At 42.1% G+C, this 24,596-nt stretch overlaps 1 protein-coding gene across 2 annotated transcripts in view; it reads right to left on the bottom strand.

Annotated features, from left to right (window-relative positions):
* Positions 1-24,596, bottom strand: part of ADAM12 (ADAM metallopeptidase domain 12) — a gene marked incomplete at its 3' end in the record, with an annotated part of 167,553 nt that overhangs the window by 109,641 nt on the left and 33,316 nt on the right. For both annotated transcript variants that reach the window (XM_079536501.1, XM_079536500.1), the window contains exon 3: positions 13,649-13,722. In XM_079536501.1, coding sequence (XP_079392627.1) covers positions 13,649-13,722 — 74 coding nt within the window. The remainder of the gene's footprint in view (positions 1-13,648; positions 13,723-24,596) is intronic.

The following is a 24,596-nucleotide window of genomic DNA, read 5'->3' on the forward strand; positions in this document are numbered from 1 at the left end:
TGTCTATGCTCCATTTGACAGAATCCTGTCCTTCTAAATCTTATGTTTCTAGTCTCTATTTTTACATAGAAAACAGAGTTGCTTCCTCTTCTGTACAAGCGTCAAGAAACTAAACCTGCCAGTCCATCCTGGCTTCAATAAGATTAATTCTTTATGACCCAAGAGAAAGTTAAAAATCATACATTTCCACAGAATCAGCATATTTTGAAATCTATTAAGCTGTTAAGTCCCATTTTATCTTTCTGTTATGACATATTTTCCAGTACTTTTCTCTTTACCATGGATTTTGTAAAGCAAAGAATCTATCCTGTGACCAGCCTGTTCTCTCCCATTTTCTACATGTTGTCTACCTTTCTACCTCTTCTCTTTAAAATACTTTTTTTTTTTTTTTTTTTTTTTTAAATTCAGAAAACTGAAAATAATGTGGAGAACAGAGAGGAGCTTCCCGTGGCTGATGCTATCACAGATCTACAAGCTAAAATGACTTTAGATGAGTAATGTGCCCCTATGACCTGATTCTTCCTGTACAATATTAAATTAGGCACTGCCACGTCATGTTGTTTTCCTTATATCTTATTCCTGATACAGCTTCCTAACAGGACAGACAGAGTCTCAGCCTCCAACGCCAGCTGAGCACTCTACATCCTATGTGGTGAAACAATTCTGCTGCTGTGTTGTGCACATTTCACTCCTTTAGTTGTATTGTCAATCACATATTTACCATTATTCATTTGTTTGGACTGAGCTATTATCTTAATTTCTCCTTATCTTTGGATTGCAGTAATCCTTTCTTAATAAATTCAGTTCTTAGAATGCCTCTGGGAGTGAAAATCAAAGCAAATTTCAGCAGTCTGGCTGAGTGCATCCGTGATCTTCTGACTTCCAAGGCTCACATGGTGACATTGCCTTCACCCAACAGAACTTCTGAGGTTTAAGATTTAATTTCCTTTTTAAGGGAAGGAAGAGTTCAGGTTGTAGAATGCAAACTCACTGACCAAAACTCACTGATTTCTCAACAAAAAAACAGGGAAGGAAGGAAAGAAGTAAGGAAGGCAGGGAGGGAGGCAGGAAGGAAAAACAGTAATGCAAAATTTTAGGGACCTGCAGTTCTTGGAGATTTCCACTATCACTTGCTGAATTTTCAGAGACATACCTGCCCTTGGATGATCTTCAGGAAATACAGCAGAAGCCATAGAGCTGGGATCAGACCTCGGGATCTGAGTCTCTTGCAAAACATGCAGCTCTGCATGTTGATAACTCTCCCCATAGTCTCCCCGTTTTGAAAATCCATACCTTTTTTAATAAGAGGATTATGGCAAAGCCAACAAAAGAGAAATTTTCTCCTTCAGCTCTATTGCCAAAACTGAGGATGTTCTCCTGCTGAACTGAGAGTAGGTAAGGATAAAGCCTCTCTTTTAACTCTCAAACACTGACAGACTGCTCAAAACCTACCTGGTGAAACTGTGTGCGAGGGATGCCACGACTTCAGCTAACTCTGAGAATGGGTGTAAGCATGAATAAAGAAATGAATAAAATGACTACACCTCCAACTGTCTTATCAAAACATTGGTGTAGATCAGGGAAATCTATAAAATTCACCCCACTGCAAAAAGCCTATGTGGAAATCCCATGCTGCCAAAACCCTGGAGATGTGTTTTCAGTACAATGCACTGTCTGATACAATTCCTTTACTCCTGAAGTGACTTTTACCCTGCTTGAACTTCATTATAAAATGCATAAAGAAGCAAAGAATATTTGAGATGAAAAGAGCAGCCACACTATGATTAAATGTGTGTGGTAGTGGCAGAGCTTGTCAGTAAACAAGAAAAGCAGCTTTCCAGTAAGCCAAGACAAGGCATCCACCTCTCTGCAGACTTCTGATATTCTAAGGACAATTTCCAAGGAGAAAGCTAATATCCCTCCAATACTTCCTGTTTTCAAGTAAAACATCTGTACTTTTGCAGAACAGGATTCAGTTCTGAAGATGTACCAACAAGTAAATTATTCATGACTGAAGAGATAAAAGACAGAACGTATCAGACAGAGTAAAATATTTAGGCTCCCCCTGGCTCTGTGAGTGTGATCACACACATACACTAACTGGTCATATTGGGAATCAAAATGAGTTAAATTAAATGGTACAAACTATGAATATGAGATACAGAAAGATCATCACAAAAAGGGGGCCCTGCTGTACCTACATTCTGCCTTTCATGTTGAAACAGTTCAAACAGAATTAAACAAAGATGCAATTAATCAGTGATCTTAACATTGTGCAACTCATCAATACGTGAGGGTAAAACTTCAATGAATCGGGTTGCTTAAAGGGCTGCTAAACGCATCAATATTCAATTAAATACTGTTAATAAAGCCATTAAAAGAAAATTAACAGGGGTTTACACAAGAAGTGCCTCTGTCTGACATCAGGTGGCTCTTCAAACATTTTCCATAGAAATACACTAAAGAGCTATTACAATATTTATGCAATGTTTGCATTAGTTCTATTTAACAGGCATAACAGAAAAAATATCAGCAGTTTGCAATGCTTCGTTTCTCAGCGCCACATCATTATCCACTAGTTACAAGAGATAAAGAAAAGTTTTAGAATATTAAGGCTTTTTGTTCCCAAGACAAGATCTCTAAATCCTTCATTAAAGCCCCTCGCTCCACCAAAACTGGATGTTGCCAAATATGTGTTGGGAAGCCTCTATCAGAGGACGCTGCAGCAGGCACCTGGGCTGAAGCTGGCCACCAGGGCTCCCATCTGCTGCTCCAGGTGGCCCCAAAGGACCCCAAGGCCCAATCTGTGCTTGCTGTGAACTCCGGCCTCCCAGGCAAACCCTTCACCAGGAGTTCACAAAGTAAGGAGGATTATTTCATTCAAAGAGATTGTGCTGGTGCAGCAGTTCTGGGCTTCGAGGCTCCTCCTCTATTACCGAGTAACAAAAAACCCCATAGGACTTGTTAAATTAGCCGAGGTAATGAAGTCCAATTCTGTGTTATTTGCACAGGGACTGGAAAAGATTTCACATTTCCATGTACATAAACAAAACCTGGCTCAGCACACCAGGGACTTGGGAGGTTTATAAAATATAAAAGACATTCACATTAATCCGTTTAACAATTTATTCTCTACCCTACCCTTTCCTACTAAGTGAATTCATCACTTACTCCATTTATTTACTTGCTGCTGGCCTTACGGCTCCCAGTGCTGGACCCCAAAGCAGTGGGGCTCATCAGTGGGGACAGTTTGCCCCCTCTCAGGACATGGCCAGATGGGGAATGTGTGCTGCACACAATCTCCTCTTCTTCTTGTGAGAATCTGAGTCTACAGCAACATCACTCTTTCAGGCAAGAAGGAGAGCAAGTCTTTGGGACTGCATCATTGATCTGAGTTAAATTACTATGAAACAAATACCTCCTGGAAAACAAAAAATAAAGCAGTGCCTCTGATGCTGCTCAGGCAATGGAGAGAGTCTGTGTTTTCTTCCCAGGAATTGCTAAACTAGCAGAAAATGTTTTTTTCTTGCAGAACAGCTCAGGCAAACCTTGTCGAGATAAACTTATCTTCGCATTCAGGCATCTGTGTCCCTCTCTCTTTTCTCAAGGAATTGTCACTTCCAATTTTTAAAGACACTGTTCTAAATTTTTTTTTATTCAAAAAGCATTTTCTTTTGAAAATAACAGGACCTATTACTTAAAGAAGATCAAAAAGGAGCAACTAGATAAAAATCTCTTACAAAGAACTATTTTATAGAATAAAATTGTCATACCAAATCACCACACCTCTGAGTTCAAAAAAGTCAACTGCTTGTCGTGCTTGAGCAGCATTCCTGCAAACACTTTAGAAAGACATTGATTTGCTGCAATTTACATTCACTAAATAAAGCAATGAGGATTTTAAAAGGCGCTGCAATTCCTTTATTAACTCAACTTAAACCAAAGTAAAATGAAAATAGCAGCTTCACGCTTTTGACTGCTGTAATTCTTAGTAGGCACTAAGAACTACCAACTTCTTTAACAAAACAAAACAAAACAAAAACAAGCAAAGCAAAGAAAATTCCTTCCACATTCCCCCTCAAATATTCTGGGAACCATTTCTGAGTGCCATCTGATGCTTCCCCAACGCTACCTCATGGCTATAAACGTGGCATTATCTACTCTACATTTTGGGGAATGGAATGGAGTTGTTGCTAATATCGGGATAGGAGATGTGTTCTGCTTCTCACCTCCTGTGTGGCACTTAGAATCCCTGCTGTTTCCAGCACTGGAATGGGCTGCCCAAAGAGGAGTCCCCATCCCTGGAAGTATGAATGGGGAACTAAGGGACATGGTTTAGTACTGGAATTCAGTAGGTCACTCTGAAGGATGGAATGGTAATCTTGAAAATCTTTTCCAACCTAGATGATTCTACGTTAAATTAATTTTTTATTTGTTCATCTAAAACTGCATAAGCTACCCAAAGGATTCATGGAACAAGTTAAATTGCTATAGCTTCCTCCAACCCAGGCCAACCTCTAAATAGATGAGTTGCAAGTCTAATCAAATTACGGTACACCTAACATTCACCAGCCAGTCTATAATGGGAGATGTGCCCATACTCCAGACAAATGCAGTGGGTCTGAAGACTCTTATTTTCATTTTGAATCCTCTGCCAAGTTATTGTGCAGTCATCTTTCACCCAGAGATGTAAGAGTGTCTTTTTTAAGGCCTGTATCCAGCCAGGGGACACATCTAACACAGGAAATGATGTTGCACCGGACTTGACACGTACTGCAAAGAAACAAATGTGTACATTGAATTTATGAGTCACCCCAATACATTTATTAAGTTGTGCTTTTACAACTGGTCTTCATCAAAGATATTTCATCTGTTAGCCAAAGCGTCATCCTTTCTAATGACTCATAATGAAGACTCATTCCATGTAGCTTGAATTTACTGGCTCATCAGCCTCTTGTTCTCAAGGGGCTAAGCTGTTCTTTTCAGCATGTTCACCCTACATACAAGTGGCCATTAACTATACTTTCTCATTATGTAAGAATCAGCTAATCAAGACTGACCAAGAAATAACTGATGTGATTAGAGAAAGACATCTGCTTAGAATTATCCAGATCGCTGTTTCAAAACTGATAAGGCATTTGCTGCCTTAGTAGTATATTATAGCAAGAATAAATGATTTGAGGGGGAGGGGTGGGGAGAAATAGAGTTTGCTTTACCAATCTCTTGGAAGAGAAGAGATGGAGAGCACAAAGGGACTTGTGCTAAGGATTTGTGCTAAGAAAAGGCAGGACCTGTCAGTAAACCACATATCACAGAGCAAAGCAGAGAAATGTTCTAGGCTGTATTTGAGGAGCTGTGTTAAATGTACAGAGTGCTGTTCCTGCCATTGTTCTCACAGATGCAGTAAATGCCAAACTGTAAAAATATCTCGACTAGTATTCTCTAATTCCCATTCTGTTTTTATTTTTTACTATCTAAAAGAAAAATAACGCTCATATCTATCAAATCCTTCTCCTAGCTAAATCCAAGCAATTCCCTGAAGTCGGAGGGCTGTATATATGCCTTTCTGATTAAGCTGTACAAGGCAGCATGCTTTAACATCTTCATAAATGCCACGTACAACTTTTCTGAAGCCAGAAGTTTACTTATTTTGATCTGAAAGCTGGAGATGCAAGCTTCTTCCTTTCCCTCCTTATTACAGAGAAACTGTAATCAGATACGATCATTTCATCACAAGCACTAGAAAAGTGCAGATTCCAGAGCCCTGGTCCGATAAAATACGTACCACGATGGAGACAGCACTGAAACTGACCCTGAAGTAGAACTGTAACGGAACATAACTCTTTATTCTTTTCCCTAGGGAAAAAAAAGAGCATCAGATAGGAGGAGGGCAGTGTGCTTTTACTGGACTGAACCACACTGAGAGAGTGCAAATATGTGGGTCAGATGGAGGAACAGGCAGGCTCTGCTCTCATCCCGAGAGGACTCGGGAAGCGTGAATTGCCAAGTGCAGTCCCATTTAGGGGGAGAGCTGCAGTGTACTCAAGTTACCTTATGCATGCAAAAAGCACAGTTCTACACACAGCCAGGTATGCAGAATTTTTTCACAGCTCCTTCAACGAGCAAGTAACAGGTAGTAAGATAAAAGCACAAAAATAAGTTGGACCAAATTTTGAAGGAATCTGTCTGGATTACTGAGGCTAGACATCAAAGGGGAGGGGGGGGGAAGCCTCCTATTGCCAAGCTCATGTTTCCATATATGTATTTCCTCCACAGTATGACTCTTCATATAGGCTCTGCTTTTTGAATCATCCCTCTTGGCCGATACAGCCATACTCAGTGTTTGCACACCATTTTTCACCTACAGAATGCAAATAGATGACCCCTCACAGCTCAGCAGGACGCAATGCAATGCCAGGGCTGCACGTCCTGCTGCTGCCCACAGCACTGAGCTGGGCAGCTGTTCCCCACGGTGCTTTCGGCCGTCCTCTGCCGCCCCGAGAAACTGCGCTGTCACTTGGACAGGAACTGACATTTTCTGGAAAGAGCCTGGGCTTTCGCGTCCAGGAAAGTATCTGCTTCTCTGAATCCAGCCCCATGCAGGAGATTCTTGTCCTTAAATACCTCGCGTCTGAGTTTTTCCTTTCTTTCTCTCCCTTTTCTTCCTTTTTTTTTTTTTTTTTTTCCCCCCTCATTTTTTTTTCTCCAATCTCCTCTATTTTCACAGAGAGGAAAGCCAGGCGGTGCAGAGGCCCTGCAGACATGCCTGCAGCCTGACTCACCAGCATTGCTCTGAAAGTGCCACAGAACCATGACATCAGTGGGGCTGAGCTGGAGCTGCCCCAGCAAGCATCCCCACAGCTCCTGCCAACATGGGGCACTCAGTTCTCCTCCCCACCAGCCCTCCTGTTTCCTTGTAGTGTGAGAAGTGAGGACTCAAATAGCTTTATGGCGAGGCATGCCATACCTGCCCCTACACCCAGGGCAGAAAGGGAAGGCTCAGAAAGCTGAATTCTGTCATGTCCTGTTGATGGAAATTTGGAGTCACCAACCCTGGAGGTGTTCAAGGGACATTCAGACGTCGTGTTGAGGGACATGCTGTAGCGAGAACTATTGGTGATAGGTGGACGGTTGGACTGGATGCTCTTGTAGGTCTTTCCAACCTTGGTGATTCTATGACTCTATGAGCCTTAATTATTGCAAAAAAAAGAGAACGCTAAGAAGTCCCTCCAATACTTGCACTTTTTTTACCACATTATTTTTTCCAGTTTGCACTGATGTGTACATGCACAGCCAGGACATGGCTCATCCCCTCCTTCTGGCAACTCCATTCTGTCTCCTCCACCAACCAGCTAACACCTGGAGGGCAAACACAGGGATGGGACGGCTGCCTACAAGGACTGCAACACAAACAGGTGAGAAATCAATGACGGTGGTGCAGAGCCTGGGATGTTCAAGGACTCCTGCAACCACAGAGACATGGAGAGCAGCTATCAATGCTTCTAGAAACAATCCCTGCAGATTACCCCAAGGGTCTGCAGAAAGTGCTGCGACAGACTGGAGATCAATCAAAGTCCAGGAAGCCCAAATCTGAATTGTTTCCTTTGATCCCTTCATTCCTACATACAACATGAAATCACCAAGAATCCATCTGAAGTACTGCAGTGTACTCTGTGTTTACTAAACCTCTAAAAATAAATACATGAAACAGGGAACACTTCAAGTGATTTAAGTAGCTGGCACCTTTCCCTATAACATTTTGCAAAGAAACACTATTTCTTTGTCTCTGCAAAGCCTTCAGGAGAAGCTGAGATCCTAGGAACTGAGTGTGTGCCAGCAAAATGCCACCAAATGCAAAAATAAAGCCAATTATTGAGACATTAGACATACTGTCACATTCCTGTACTCATCCAAAGGCATTGGATACCTGGTACTGAGCATCAAAGTAAAAATGTCTAATAGGAAATTCAACATGAGGAGTCTCAGCCTCAATTTTGACTTGAAAACCCAATTACAGTCATAAAATCATAGACTCATAGCATGGCTTACATTGGAAGGAACCTCAAAGATCACCCACTTCCAAACCCCAGTCCTCCCTGCCCTTGTGAGACCAAGCAACATTTAAAAAAACATTTTACAGCAGGAGAATCCTCTTGGTTTTCACAGCACATGTTGTGTAAAGAAGACCAGACATCCCGGGTAATGATGGGCCATGTGATGCTGCTCAGCAGAACGCAACGATCTGCTCTTTGCTGCTATTGACACGTTGCTTACTCTTGTTAGAAACAAATACAGAAACCCAGGAAACAAAAGCAGTGTAAAGCCTGCCTGAGCAGCAGATAGCAGAAACGCGTGAGGAACACCGGGAGCTCTGTGAGCAAAGCCTGGGTCCAGCTGGACACAGCCCTGTTTCTCCTGCCAGCCGGCAAGGCAACTTGGCATTGGCCATCGCTCCACGGGCAGCAATGGACAACGTGTGCCACATGGGCTGGCTGATGACCGTCAGTGGGAGATGGCAGGCTTTTTAGAAAGCTGTTTTCTCTCTTGTCTCCCCCCTAATTATTTATTTTGCCGTCACAGATGATTACACTCTGCCTGTGTTTCCAGTACCATTACGACAGAGCTGCCTCCAGCAGGCAGCACAGGTCCTGCTGCCCTCTGCCTGCCAGCTTTCCACCCCAGCCTCTGTTGAGCAGTGCTGGAACGAAATGCTGAAATCCTCATACGCTTCAGTACATGAGGAGATTAAAACAGTTCTGAAAATATCACATTCTACTGCTGCTATCTAGGGAATGAAATTTAACACAGGCACTCTTATTAATTTTTTTTTGGCACCAGCAAGGGTGTTTTCCTCCCTATTATTGTTATATATTTAATTGGAAGGAGCAGATCCAAGGTTCCTCTGAGTGACAGGCACTGAACAAGCAGAACCTTGTGTTAACGTGATTCAAAGCTGTCAACTGATGCAGCCTTGGAAAACTACCATTGTCAGGAAAGCAAACGTACAGAGGAAGCTGCCCTACTCATCAGACTTGCTCTCTGCATGCTGACCAAGCAAGCTCTATAATTCTGTGATAAATGCAGAAATCTTGAACTTCTTGCGCCTCAATTTTCCATGTGAGAAAGAGGGGTGGTTCCCACTGCCCGTTTTCTGGGACGTGTCAGAGAAGCTGGTGATGTTGGAGATGATGACATTCAACCACAACAAAGAATACAAGTTCCATTCTCTCTACTTCCAGCATATTGTATCAGTATATAAACATCTCTTGTTTTCCTTACTTTTGGTGTATTTGTATAAGGAGAGGAAAAACAGCTCAAGAAAACAATAATTTCTCCCCTGGTGGATCTGAACCCTTTCACTGTAACATACAGCTCAAAAACCACACTGCAAAAGGTCACCCCAACCACACAAAGCTGATTCCCACTGCAGAAACCAGCCCGTGACACTGCTCAAAACTGAGCAAATCTCAACATTTCAGTGCCATTATTATGCCACCCTTACACCACAAAACTATACCAATTGCCTGTCCCTTAGTGTCACAGCTCAATGCCAACATCACCAGAGCTGCAATGCCTGAATCTTTGCATTTTGGTGTGGAGAAAGCTGGTCCTGGGACGTAAAGGAAAAATTGATACTGCCATTGAAGAAGCATTAATTGACATTTTTGTCAATTAATAAGAATCCCCAACTGTCAGCAGGCACTGAAGTGCTGCAGTACACTGCTGGCCCCACGTCTGCAGATAACACAGTCAGGGGTCAGTGTTTTTTGGCTAAGTTACAGCACAGACAGTACATTGTGAGAGGTCCTACTTCTCTAGTTATGTTTGTTTAGCTTTGCTTCCTCTATCCGTACTTGTAGCCATTGATTGTATATAAGCAAGTCAATTCATTAACAGATTTTGTCAGCTATTTTCTTTGGCAGTGGAAATGGGTTGTTTTCCAGCTAAATTAATGAAGCTAGAATGTCACTTGTGTGCCAGTCAGCGTTCTTATTCAGAAAGGTCAGGCAGGAAGAAAACAGAGAGAAGAAAACAGAGAATTTTTTTTTCCCTCTTTCTTTCTTTCTCTTTTTTAAATCAAAAGGGAATGCAATCATTTCTGAACACAACGGCCTGACTGGAGACAGCTCAGCTTAGCACTGTGAGTGAAGATACCTTGGGTTCCACCTGAGGGTTCCCTGGGCTCTGACAGCACCAGCCCAGCGCTCACCCCACTGCTGCCTCCCACCCGGAGGAACCAGGATGCAGACATCCCTGAAGCCAACCCATCCCACCTCCACGCTGCCTCTCGCGAACCCTCTGCATATCTCAGCTTTTCCTCCTTGCCCTTCAGGCAAGTCTACGTGGCTCTGGAAGAGCTCGCTAACATCTGTTCAAAGTTATATTCCTTTGACATCCATAACTATGACCTTTGTCAGCAAATCATTAAAGCGTGAAATTAACTTTGAAAATCAGTAATTCCGCTGACTTTACCTGGATTACTCATATGTTTAAAGTTAAAAGCACACTTAAGTGCTTTGCTGCAAGCAGACCCACTTCTGACAGTGCAAAACGTTTCCAGTTGCAGAAGAGCAGCCAGTAGTCGCGTGCTGTTCTCCTCTCCAACTCAGATTTAATCTTATGGGGGTTTTGTTTCACCTACACGCTATCAGGACAACTTTCTTCTAAGGCCCATATGCTGCCACCAACCTGAAAGGAATTGCTCTGAGCAGACATTCCCCTGCCCTGCACCACAGAGGCACATCGGTATCACGGCTGCTTTGCACACCAGTCAGCCATCTGCTGCTAGGGCTGGTTTGCTTTGCAGCTGATAGATGACTTGCTGATTCTGGAAATCTCTCCATAAGACAAGTGTTTCTAAAACAGTTAAGGTACTACAGAGCTCAAGGTTCTCAAGAGTGCAATCATATTTTGCAAATAAATCACGGTAAGAAATGTGCTTGCAACTCACTGGTCGGTTTTCTACGATTGACAAGCTTAATTCAAAGCAAATAATTTAGGTTTTGCAATTACAAATGTGCAGTGCCTGAACATTAATCACTGGATTATTTAATGAATAAATGCAAAAGTAAACTTAACAGCTGGAAAACATTGAGAGGATTTCAAACCTTAAGCTGTGAAATTAGGCACCAGCAAACCTCCCAGAACGAATATATTGCCCTACAACTATGAACACATCTTGCTGAGTCTAAAAATCAGACATACACCAAATTGATATTAAATATTTCCATAGATAACAGATGGTTTAACACATCAGTCTTCACTTGGGGTTGCCTAATACATCTGAATCATGTTTTGAAATATAACTGAAGGTTTGGAAAATCTCTAAGGTTTTCAATAAATGGATTTTAATGTCAAGGCTACTCAAAGCAGCTGTTTCTGCTAAGTATGTAAAATCATATCCAGTTTTTTGTTATTGGCTTTTTTTTTTTTTTCATGATCCAATGCAGAAATAATGTAATTAGGGGTCTCATCCACCTCCACCCCTACCACCCTCCAAGGAATAACATGCTTTACATGAAACTACAGTAAAACAACAGCACACGTCTCAGAGCTTCATATGCATTGTCACTAACTGCTCAAGAAAATATGTTTGCGTTCAGCACACTACTTGCACTTAAAGCAGTGGCTGCTCCAGTACTCATCATCATGGCTTTCAAGATATTTGAGCTGCGTGGCTCGTGCCGATGTCAGGAAGATGGAGCAGGCTGCAGCACACAGCTCCTGCCTTGCTTTGCAGTGCTCAGCCCATTATTTGTCCTGAAAACAGGGATCGGTAATACTAACTGAAGAAAAGGGAATAATGATTCTGCAAAGCCATGACCAGCTTCTGTGGTTTGGGATCTGTAAGCTGTCTTGTATGCTACAAACCCCAAACACAGGCAAGGCTAACCTCAGTGTCTTACAATAGCATGTTGAACCTCATGTTGGCATCACCATACAGAGCTCTTCTAGAAACGAGCCTTCTGGGGGGCATCCCATCACAGAGATGGGTAAACTAGAAAATAGCCATTCAGAAATGTTGTATTTCTGAAGTTGAGCTCAGAAATCTCCAAATCCGATTAGTCTAACAGATGTTCATAAGAGCTAATTTACAGTCCTGTCGTCCTCTACTTTTAAAAGAGATGGAGACTGCATGTTACAATTTTCTAAATCTGATTTATTATAGGTACAAGAGAATTTGGTATGTTCAGCAAGGCCCATATTAGCAATTTTATGTTCTTTTAATCGCTGACATGGAATGCAAATAGTTTCCTCAATTGCTGCATACTTCACATTCCTAAGGGAAGGCACACCCTTTGACAAAGATTAAGAGAATATAAAGTTAAATCCCTGTTTACTAAATGAATTAAATCCTCTTTTAGTTGCTGAAGCAGAGCAATTTATGCATTGGGGATCTACGTTCCCTTCAAGGATAGGAAATGAACAACAAAGAAATATTGAAAATAACATTAAAGAAGCTCACAGTTTGGTCCTAATGTTGAATAATAAAGTGAACTTCATTCTATCCCTGCTGGGTAATGTTAGAGTTTCTCCAAATGTCTGGAAATAAAAAGCATTCTGCATTGTGTCAATACTCTGGAGAGGTGCCCCACCATTTTCCAGTGAGGATAGCAGTCAACAGCCCAAGGCAGTGCATTTACATTTGCTTTCACATGCATGTTTCCTCCTCCATTACACCTAAAGCTGCACCTCTTAAATCTTTGGCCTTTCTACTTCAGTAAGAAAACACCTCTGCTGCTTTAACATCACCAGGAGGGAAACCTCCTGAAAACACGTTGATCCTTACTAACATTTTGGGATAAGTTCTCCCTACGTCACGAATAATCTTTGATATTTCATTGATGAGTCACATGTAGCTGTCCTGATCTGGATTCCCACAACGTACTCTTGAGGGAATGAGCTGGTAAACTAAGATCAGTGACTTTGGTTCTGCTTCTCATGTGCTTCCAAAGAGAAGTGGCTTCATTTCTGGATGGTTCTGTACCACTGGACCCTCCCTGCAGCATCTCCCAGAATCTACCTCTGAGAGCTTCAGGACACGAGCAGAAGCTGTTAAGAACACGTGGAAGATGATGCAGTTTTTACAGGCCACCAAGAAGTGTTCAGGCTTGACTGTGACTGTGAGCTTCATGAGCAGTGCAACCATCCCACCACAGCACGTTGCCAACAAATCCACTGAGCTCGCACCTAATGGTCCAGCAGAGGTTAAGCCTCATCACTTGGCTCATGCTTCCAAGCAGACAACCATGGTTATTGCGTGGAGGTGACCATGGTCACATGAAGCACCAGGAAGGTAGAGTTCTCAAAAACATTCTGAAGGTTGTAGGATTTTCCACATTAATGTAAATAAAATGCCATACTACTGCAGGAAAGGGGGTCAAATCCAAACAAAATAAGAACAATGATCAGAAAGAAAACACAGAGAAGCAGCACTTTTGTTTCCAGCCCCACTTAAATGCAATCACAAATACCAGTTCATGCTTTCTAAGCAGAATGCAAATGCACACAACCCAAACTGCAAAACATTCAGGTTAGGGACAAGGAGCAAACTTGGCTGGGGGTTGGTTTTAAAACATCAGTGTAAGCATTACAATCTCTCTCTAGAAACGCCAGTGCAAAATGAACATGCATCAGAGGTACTCACTCGTTCCTCTCCAGGTGGATGACCAGACGTTGCCCTTCAGCTTGTACCACCAACTGCAGCAAGGACGGGTGGTTCTGCAAGAAGAAAACAGAGCTGGCTGAGCCCAAATGCAGATCCCATCTCCATTTCCGCAAGCTATCTGATACAGTTGGGAATTGTCTCTTTTTTTCCTCTCCATATAACACACACCGAGATTAAACACTGATATAAACTCTTAGTAAAGCTCAATCTTCCTGTAACCCTTCGTAAAGTAAGGCAGAGATAATCAGATTTGCACTTCACCTGCCCATCTCTGGTCTAAGTGACCAGGCTGGGAGCTGGTGGCTCTCAAACCTCCTCAGTATGTCACATAATTGTGTGCAGGGCCCCACAAGCAACGCAGATCTGAGACCCTCCTGGAAAGCAAACAACAAGCACAGTCGTACTGAACTACTTGCTCCCTGTGAACACCTACATATTTTAATACGTGCTGCATAACTTTTCAGAAGGAATAATTCATATTTTGTAAAAACTACAAGAATTGGTGTTGGAGCAATCAGAAGTACGGCTAAAAATATTATTCAGGATCACTGTAAACAACACACAAGGTACTTGCACATACACGATATGCAAGGCAATGATCTAAACAAGCCATCAGCAGCAGAGCACACACAAATCCCAGTTCACGCCGTGCAAGGCAGGGTCAGGACATCTGGACTGCATTTCCAGCCCCAAAACGACCATGTGCAGTCTTCATATCACTGCACTCTGACCGTCACACAAGTTGTTTTTCATCCCCGGTGTCTGAAGGTAGATTCACTTCTTTCGGGGCAAAGGGGCCAACCCTGCATGCACTTACACGGGCCCTTCACGCACCAAACAACAAGGCACAGTTTACCATATGCGTTACCCTTAATCCAAAAGTCTGCACTCCCAAGCATGTTAAGACTGTTTACACTTAACTTACATTTCATTAAACAAACTTACTAGATTGCGAGACAGTATTTCCTTGTTTTGAAACTCTACAGTAGCTCAATAAATCAGTTGTTCCTCTGCAAGCTCAGTACGCCTTTCTGAATATTTACGCCAGCCAGTTGCAGAACTAAGGCTGTCTAATCTGTAGGGGGATTGTGTTTAGTTGATTTATTGAGAAATAGGTTGGAATCTGCGATTGCTGCAGCGGTGCTGTGATGGAGCCCTGGCTGTGCAGCTGCTGGAGCACCCGCACATGCAGTGCCAGGGTTTGAAAGCGGTTTGAAAAACTGTGAATGTTTATTAAAAAGTGAAATTACGAGGGGAGTATCACAGACTAAACAAAATGGTAAGGTTTTTTTACAGTAAAAAATAGCTGACAACTCCCTGGTGCTCTCAAGTGTTATTAGTCATAGAATCACAGAGCAATTAAGGTTGGAGGAGATCTCTGAGACCTCCAAGCCCAACCCCAGCCTACCCCCACCATGCCCCTCAGTGCCACGTCCCCATGGCTCTAGAACACCTCCAGGGACACTGATCCCACCATTCCCTGCACAGCTGTGCCAATGCCCGACCACTCCTAAGCACAGATTGTGACTGAAATACCATCTCTTACACAAAACAGAAACAATATTGAAATTCTGCATCTCTGTAAACTTTGCAGCCATGAGATCCCACTAGAATGCTAACTAAAAGCTTCAGATGATGCTTGGCATGCAGAGAACACATGGGAGTCATTTATTGGCATGAGTATTTAGAGGCGATGTCGATTAACACTTTAATATTAGTGCATTGGTTCCAAGCCTCGTAAGATATACACACTATTGAGTTTTGAGAGTAGGATACAATTAATACACAGTAGATAATAAAGATATTGCAGGGTTCCTTTCAGTTGAAGGCCCTCTGTTAGTACGTAAATGATAACCATGTTTACTCATGAATTCTCAGTGGTACTCACTCTGCAGTCGATTGCTGTTACCACATAATATAGTTAGAAAGGATCTGCAGAATAAGGCAGCCTGTTACAGGATGAAAACTATCTCCTGGAGAATTCCTGAAGCTGACACTTCAGCACAATGCCCCTGGTTGGGATGTTGGACTGCTTTGCTTGAGACCCAGGTTTGGATCCCTTCTTTTTCATAGAAATAGTGTTCAAGCAAGCGGCTCATTTTCTCTTTTGCCCCCCAGGAAGAGATGTAACTATATGTATTCCAATTCTGTCTGCTAGTCATAAGCATGAATGAAGCAAAAACTACAGACAGCTCTGGTGGCATTTGGAAACACAAAAATTGTGTTAAAATGATAAATTTCTAATGTGAAATAAAAATGATCATCCAAGAAAGAGTATTTTTTGCCTTGCTAAGGTATACCTTTGTGAAATGAAATGAATGAATATCTTTGTCTTACCTTTTTCTTTTCTGCACTGGTGAACTTCTTACCCACTTTTGCTGCTAGACCTTAAAAACTCATTTCCAGTCTCATGAGGCATCACAGTACTCTCTCCTTATAATCAGTATTTTCAAAACCGAGTTGCAAGATGAAATGGGAATTACTGTAAACACCGATATTCGAAAGCTATTTTATATCTTCTGTTTAGAATAATGAATAAAAGCATATTGTGAGCGCACACTCTTCTGCTTAGAACCTTTTATCAAGAACCACTTGTTATGACTTCCTTGAGAATCACAGAAAACAACTTCTGTGCCGATACCAAAACTTACCCTACATCTGATTGCTTTGAAATTATCAAGTGGGGAAAAAAGTGAATTAAAATTAACCTTATCAGACCCTTTAGATCCTAACGGTTAACACTGTAAAAAATATATTGACGTGACAACAGATAATCAGAAATGTTTCGACCTTTATTTCCCCAAGGATTTGTGTTTTCTAGTTCTTTCCACTCTAACTACAATTTGCTCCTGTCCCATTGGCGATACGTATTTGGTGGCACATTTCATCAGTGCACACAAACTGCTCCTTGATATCCTAAGAGGCAGAGCAGACTTCAGGATGATCAAAGTAATACTTTTGGCCATTTCCCCCTCTTATTTAGAGCATTTACTTCCACAGTCCTCACCAAATTTTATCAGTGGAGAAATAAAGGTACTTGCCCTATTAATGTGCTCCTTATTAAGGGGCACACTGATTTGAATTGCCATTGAGTGATGTTTACTCAATGTGCTGAAATAAACAATGCAATGTGATGCACTTTCAGCTAACGCCAAGCAAGAGCTCTCTCTGACAAAGCACACGATAAATGCTTTCTTGGACAACTGGAGCCCTGTGAGGCTGTAGCCTGTTTTGAATCAGAGCTGTTTGCTTGTTGTCTCACAACAGAACACAAATCAATACACAGAAGTGAAGGTAGTTTAATTAACACATGCTTTTAAATACTTTTAAGTGCTCCTACCCCTCTTCCATTCATTCATTCCATCCATCTCTAGATCTTCAGTTAGAAAAAGAAGGGATGTTCTGGGGACACCTGGTGATGGTGGCCCAATCCAGCTCTACCCCTGTTGGAGCACCCACACTCCACTGTGGGAGCAGCCAACTTCCAGCTGATTGGAGTTGCTGCACCCTGGATTACTTTGCACTTTGCTTACCCTTTTACCACTTTCTTCCAACACGCCTCTGCAAAATGGACCAGTTTTCACCCTCTTGTCTTTCTCTGCTCACTATGTAAACTGTTGTAGAGCTGGGAGTTGGACTCGGTGATCCTTATGGGTCTCTTCTAATTCAGGATATCCTATGATTCTGTGTTTTAAAGGTATGCTGCCTAAACACCGGTGAGCAGATAAGCACCTTCCCTCTGGTGAAGGCATCAAGGCGTTACAGGAACAGTAGCTCAAAAACAGCAATAAAGTTTTTTCCTTGGCTTCTCAGGTTTTATCGCATCAGTATGAATATCAACCCAGAATCTCAGCAGCAGGTCTTGAACTTTTATTGCTTTCATGGATTGCTTTCTAATAATGTTGATAAAATAACCACCCCCAAAAAATTCAATTTTTATGCCCGAAAGACTGGTAGCAATGGACTTGGAGTAGATTTGTTCACCTTGCCCATTCTGGAATTTCAATTCAAAGTAGTTGTCACTGAGCATATTTTTCTGCACATTAATCTAGGAAAAAGTCTTAATCACTGCTGGATCATCTCTTCCTTTGGGCTGTGGATTTGGCACGCACTGCAATCATGCTGCAGCGCTGTTAGCTTTTCCCTTGATACTGACTGTTGAGATGGAGATAGAATATTTTGAGTCATTTCTCATTACATCTGCAGAGAGAGAAAACTGATGAAGTGGACAATTGCAGTGCATATGATTTTACACCTTCCTCTCTATAATGGGTTTTCATTGGATTAAGATATGAGAGTTCAACTAGTACATACAACATTGAAGAAAAAAATATTCTAGCAAGCAAATGATAGAAATGAAAGGAACTACCTAAAGAAAAGACAAAGTATGTAAATGAACTCAAAGTAGAAGCATTAATTCATTTTGAAAGACAAATGCATTTTTAGCTGTCTCAGATGTCCAAATCCAGTATTCAAGAATAGGGATCAGCATAAGAAATAGAACTAAAAGGGATTATTTTGTTTCTCTGGTTTCAAATAAAGTTTTAAATAATGTCCTTACATGGTAGATTGAAACAGGCGGATTTGTTTAATCCAGCAAGGTGCTTTCCACTCCCTCCAGAACAGCTGCTAACTATGCTAAAGCCAACCTCACAATGGGGACAACTTTGCATGTGCCATTAAGTTGGCCATAGCCCAACCCATGTGATGTGTCAGGCTACAGTTTGCATGAACTGTCCCAACTCCTCACTGGTGGGACATTCCTAGACTGAAATGGGTTGAAATGGGCAAGATTGGAAAGAAATTAGTTCTAACTTCTCACAGAATCACAGGATCGCAGTAGTCAGAAGGGACCTCAAGATACCATCAAGTCCATCCCGCTGCCAAAGCAGTTCCCTACAACAGGTCACACAGGCAGGCTGCAGAATATTTCCATGGAAGGAGACTCCACAATCTCTCTGAGCAACCTTTTCCAGTGCTCCATCACCCTTACCATAAAGAAATACTTCTGCATGTTAGTACAGAACTTCCTATGTTCAAGTTTTAGGCCATTGCTCCTTGTCCTATAGCCACACACCACCGAGAAGAGCCTGGCTTCATCCATTTGATCCCACCTCCCTTTAGATATTTATAAACATTCATCAGATCCCCTCTCAATCTTCTCCAGGTTGAACCAGGTTACTTGGCCTTTCCTTATACCGGAGATGCTCCAGGCCCTTTAAAGATGTAAGAGGTGAGCATGATTTGTTCTGACCAGCTCCCACCAAAGCAGCTTGGCTGTGCCATGAATGTTGTCATGGATGGTGGTTTAACACAGTGTTATACAAGGCAGCTGGATGCAGAAGCAAATCAGCATTTGTTTATGAAAACAGATGAATAGTGAAGAGACATCTTCAAAGGGCAGAGAAACCTGAGTGCACTTCTGAGCCTTCAGCACGCATTTAGACTTAAGCTAACTACATTGCTCATTCATGCAGACATTACCTACTGGCCAGTGGAGACTGTTGCATTGACACACGTCACATGAGAGTAGATGATGTGATAGTTCAAGTACTCTACACAGAGAAAAACTGAGGAAATTTGTTTAATTCATAGAGCCTTAACCTGTGCAAAAGGCACCAAGACTTAATACAAGAATACGATCACATTTATTTTATCCTCTGTGTTTCTGAGAAGATAAATTCCACCACACATACACACACACAATGTTTATGTTATATGGTATAGGCATACCTCTGGAAATGATGGTCGTTTGAGATGCATCAGATAGTTACACTCTGCAGAAACCTAGATGCCTTTACTTGTATCTGAATAGCTAGCATCAGGAATTAGAAATTTCATAACCAAGGAAAGAGTACATTATTTCCAGTAGGGATAAATTCTATACCATTTTGTACTAACTGCATGAAAATATGTTTTTGTCCATTATTTGTCACACACTGATATTCTGCCTTGTGCCTCCACAAGCAGCAAAGTATGCTTATAGGAACAAAATCCTGGAGCTGGTATTACTTCTCCACTATCTGTAATATGCAAGGAAGGAAAAGCTGGGAAATCTATAAGAAATAAAGCCACCTGGGGGATCTTACCCTGATAACAGGAATTCAATCCAATAAGCTGCAATGCAAGCTGCCTACAAAGTATATACAGTTAAGCTAATTACAAACAGCAAAGAATACAGTAGATTGCATGTACTGGTTTTAAATCTATAAAGGTTTCTTCCTTTCTTTTGGCTTTTCTTTAGAAGTGAACACAAGAGGCTATGTTTCTTGTAAACACCTCCAAAAGCAAGTGATATTTCACGCAGACATGAAAAGTCTAAACATTTAATTCATATTCTTTTGCAGGTTCCTCAGGGCAGTGATCTCAGCTGTGCCTTCCTTACTGTCAAATGACAAGCGTGTATCCCTGTGGCTATATATCATAAGTAGCAGCACAGATAGCAGAGGGGTTTGCAGCAGATTATTTTTAACTGAGCAGCAACGAATCACAGCCCCTTAACAAATTGGTTGAGCCACTCCAGTAACGCACAAAACCAAAGAGCTCCAACTTTGTTCCCAACATTAAAATACAGTTACTCTTTGAAAACAGACTGTACTATTCGCTTTCATGCCGGCAATGCAAACAGATGTAAGATCCTTCTATCTGGAAGGCATAATTTCTAAAGAAAACCTTCCCCCCCCCCCCCCCCAATTTATTTATTTTTCCTTCCTTGCAGAGCAAATCAACCTGTTGCTTGCTGGCAAGCCGATTTTATCATCCCCTTCTAGATAGTTTTTGAGGATCTTTCCAACCCAAACCATCCTACGATTCTATGACTCTTCTGTTGCTTCTTGCACTGCCAGCCAGCTCCATGTGCACAGCTGGCCACCAGAAGGCACAGCAAAAGCCATCTCATGTGAAGGCAAGGACAGGATAAGGCCTCATATGCTTTTCTCCAGGCATTCCTAATTCTCTCAGGCTTCTCTAGAGGATCTCACCATGGAGTTCACTTGATGTGCATAGAACATGAACAGTACTACAACTTTGGGAATGACCCAAAACAAATCAGTTTCTTTTCACAAACAGAAACCAATTAAAATAATAATTAAAAAAAAAGTTTAGGTGCACTGCCTCTCACAGTCAGCCTCAAGGTTCTTGGCAACATCTGACAAACTTCTTACAAACCAACGTGAAGAGCTTTCTAAATTAACAGATTCCTGGTCATTGCTGGTGTCCCAGGATTCCAATGCAGAGTTAAAAATTCAAGCAAATAACACTCAAGAAAAAGGAAACTGAGAAGTTAATTGTGCCAGACCAAAATCAATAAAACAACAGAACTCTAACACACAGCTTCCTGGTTTCTGTGCAGCAATACAGGTTTAATGACTGCTCTGGGAAAAGGAAAGCTTGCTTAAAGTTTAGCTGCAGTCCTTTTGTGAAGTATTCCTGATTTACATTTTTTTTTAATTAAAGAATAAACTAACTAAAACACGTTCAAAATGTCATAACATTACAGATCAAATATTCCAGGAGCAAATCCAAAACAACCAGTTTGAAATCTGCATCTTCTGAGGCTGACTCATTATGCTATGAATTTATTTGGTGTCAGTAGAAAGCCAAGCGTGAAAGCAGAGTTCAACATTTATACCATATTTTCATTATCAGGCACAGGAATTGCACTAAAACATATTTAGGTGCATATAGCCAGTGATGTAGGGATCAGGCACTACACAGCTTTATGTATTAAAAAAAGAAGTCAAATGCTTTCTCTCCTACTACAAAATTACATCTAAGCAAGCAGGGTAAATAGGCCAGCTTTGGCTTTTAAAGCAGTTATCCAATTATCTGCTGAAATATATTGGTTAAAAATAGGTCAAAACCAATGCTCTCTTCACAGAGCAAACTTAGAAAACCTTTCAAAGATTCCTAAAAACAAAACTGAGGGAACAAACTTTAGTGAATTATGAGAACGGGGCTGGTGTTGCCAATACTTTCAAAGAGCCGATGGGGAGCGAGCTGTGTTATCCTCTGCTCCAGGATGTGGTTTGGGAGCAGGACGCCCGCTGTAGCACAAAGCAGCCAAGGCGAGGGATTGAAGCCCTTCCTGTATCTTTGCAGCAGGATGGATGCAGACCAACACAAGCCAACATGCAGTGTGTATTTATTGCACTTCCCTGCGTGCCTGATGACCTGCAAGGAGTCTGCTCGGCATCTGGGAGCAGGCAATTCGTTGGGCTTGTGATTCACAGAGGAAGGAAGAAAGGAAAAGGAAACAACATATGTTTTTGACTGAATGGAGATGACTGCACCAAACTGTGAACTCAATTTTGTATTAGGAACAACTAATAAAAACAAAAATAAAAAGCGCATCTGCTCTTAGCCAGCCCTCGTTTATTGCGTGCATCCCAACCAGACCCCCCTGCAGTGCTGCACGCCCAGACTCTGAAGAACCATCTCCATATAGCTATCAGAAGCTACCAAATGTTATCATCCAGGTGCTGACCTAGCTTCAAGGAGCAGAGGAATTTCTACTCAGAGCACTGGGATGGTGGGTAGACCCACAAGATTTTTATGATAAGGGCGGTGATGCAGTGGCACAAGTTGCCCAGAGGTGGTAGTGCCTCATCCCTGCAGGCACCCAAGGTCAAGCTAGACAGGCCTCTGATCCCCTGACCCAGCTGACCCTCCTGTGAGGGCCTTTGGAGGTCCCTTCCAACTCAAACAATGCTACGATTCTATGGCACTCCATCCTGCTGGTATCCACTGTGCTTTTACTTTCAGCCCTGGGAAGCAACGGGTTGTTCTGGTAGAGGTAGGCTTAGCACCTGAAAAGATCAGAAGTCTTTCCCTAACTCAAAAAAAGACTAAAGCCTGGCAGAGGAATGAAATAACCTGGACTTTGCTCAAAGTAAACCCATAGTCATTATACAGTATTTACACTGTACGTAGGAATCACAACTGTTCATTTTGCTATCAAACAGATGGGAGCAGAAAGTACCTCATTGTTGGAATACATTATGTGCTGCTTAAACAATGCTTTGTGGAAGGCTGTACAGAGAAAACAAACATGTCTTTTCTATAGTAAACTGTTACAAAACAAAACTTAATAGGGCTGGCAGCTAGAAAGCAATTGCAGTGGGTCTGGGTAGTCCGAGTTACTAAACAGAACATGTTGCAAACAGTCCTTTGCAATTTGGGTAATTATAATGTGAATGAACAGCTGCTGATATTTGCCAATTCTAAATGTAAGTGACCTTCTTTGTGGACTATGCCGTGTGGATTTGGGTTTAGTAGGTTGCTCCACTACAGAGTTTTAAAAGTAAAATTCTTCCTCTCTGTAAGAACAACAGGGATGTGACCTCCTTTTACTTTATAACAACATCAAGGTCTTTTAACTTTCTCAAAAAATCAAGGTCAAGCACGGGCTCTGTCAAAGACTATACGTCAACTAGCTTCCCACTGTAATCATATTTTATGCACCTTGCTCCCTTTGTCCTGACATGCTCTCTATGCGTATTCCCATCTAGCAGCTCTCCATTTTACCACCCACACATCCACGGTGCCCTTACTAGAGCTGGAGCAGAACAGCAAGCCTTAAAACATCTCCTTTCTACATCTACACATGCAATTACTGCAACCTTAGAATCACAGAACCATTACAGTTGGCAAAGACCTCTAGGATCCCCGACTCCAATTGCAACACGTGCCCACAATATCCAGTGATCACGTCACACCTCCACTGTTCTTGAACACATCCAGGGATGGGAACACTTCCACCTCCCCGGGCAGCCTGTGCCAGTGCATCTGCACTCTTTCTGAGAAGAAATTTTTATCTTATATTCAACCTGAACCTCCCCTGATGCAACTTGAGACTATTACTGCTTGTGGGGAAAAAAATTAACTTGATATTTACTTTTAAGTTTGTGATGATAAATGATACAAGCTCCAGGTTGTTTCTCCATTGTAAGAGCTGTCTGGCACACTGAGGAGGACAAAAGTAGAGGAGATGCTGTATTACAAATAGGTGCCACAGCCACAATCGATTTGTGGATGTGGCAGAAACAGCAGATCAAGAGAACTCTGTTTCAGTTCATAGAAAAGTAAGTCAGCTCAGGTGGCCAAGAAGGCCAATGGTATCCTTGCTGGTATCAGAAATAGCATGGCCAGCAGGAGTGGGGAAGTGATCATCCCTCCGTACTCAGCTCTGGTACTGGATTCAGTTCTGGGCTCCTCCCTATAAGAAAGGCAGAGGCCCTTGAGTGTGTCCAGAGAAGGGTAATGAAGCTGGTGAGGGGTCTGATGCACAAGGTCTATGAGGAGGAGCTGGGATTGTTCAGTCTGGAAAAAGAAGAGGCTCAGGGGAGACGTAGCTCTCTACAACTATCTGAAATGAGACTGCATTGAGGTTGGGATTGGCCACTTCTCCCATGTAACTAGTGGTAGGACTAGAGGGAATGGCCTTAAATTGTGCCAGGGGAGGTTCATATTGGATATTAGGAAAATTCTTTTCTCTCAAAGAGCCATCAGGCACTGGAACAGGGTGCTCAGGGATGGTGGAGTCCCCATCCCTGGAGATGTTCAAGAGACATTTAGATGTTGTACTGAGGGACATGGTGTAGAGGGAAATACTGGGGGTTGGTGCATAGTTGGACTGGAGGGTCTTGGAGGTCTTCTCCAACCTTGCTGATCCTGTGATTATAAGTCCATTCTGAATCCTGCTCATCATGGACATTACCTGAGCTACCTGACCACTCCTTGCATCCCTTCCACGTCACAGAATCCCAACAGCCTGCTGTAGCTGCAACAGCCCCAGGATGGAGCTTTCTCTTTTTTTCATACGAGAGAGATACAACACCACTGAGGGGAAGGAACAAAGGGCACAGACATCCCTCCTTGTATTTCCACAGTTCAGGTAACTCATATGGAAAAAAATAAAACAAAGTAC

The sequence above is a fragment of the Tetrao urogallus genome (assembly GCF_951394365.1).
Source record: "Tetrao urogallus genome assembly, chromosome: 5".
Classification (NCBI taxonomy): domain Eukaryota; kingdom Metazoa; phylum Chordata; class Aves; order Galliformes; family Phasianidae; genus Tetrao; species Tetrao urogallus.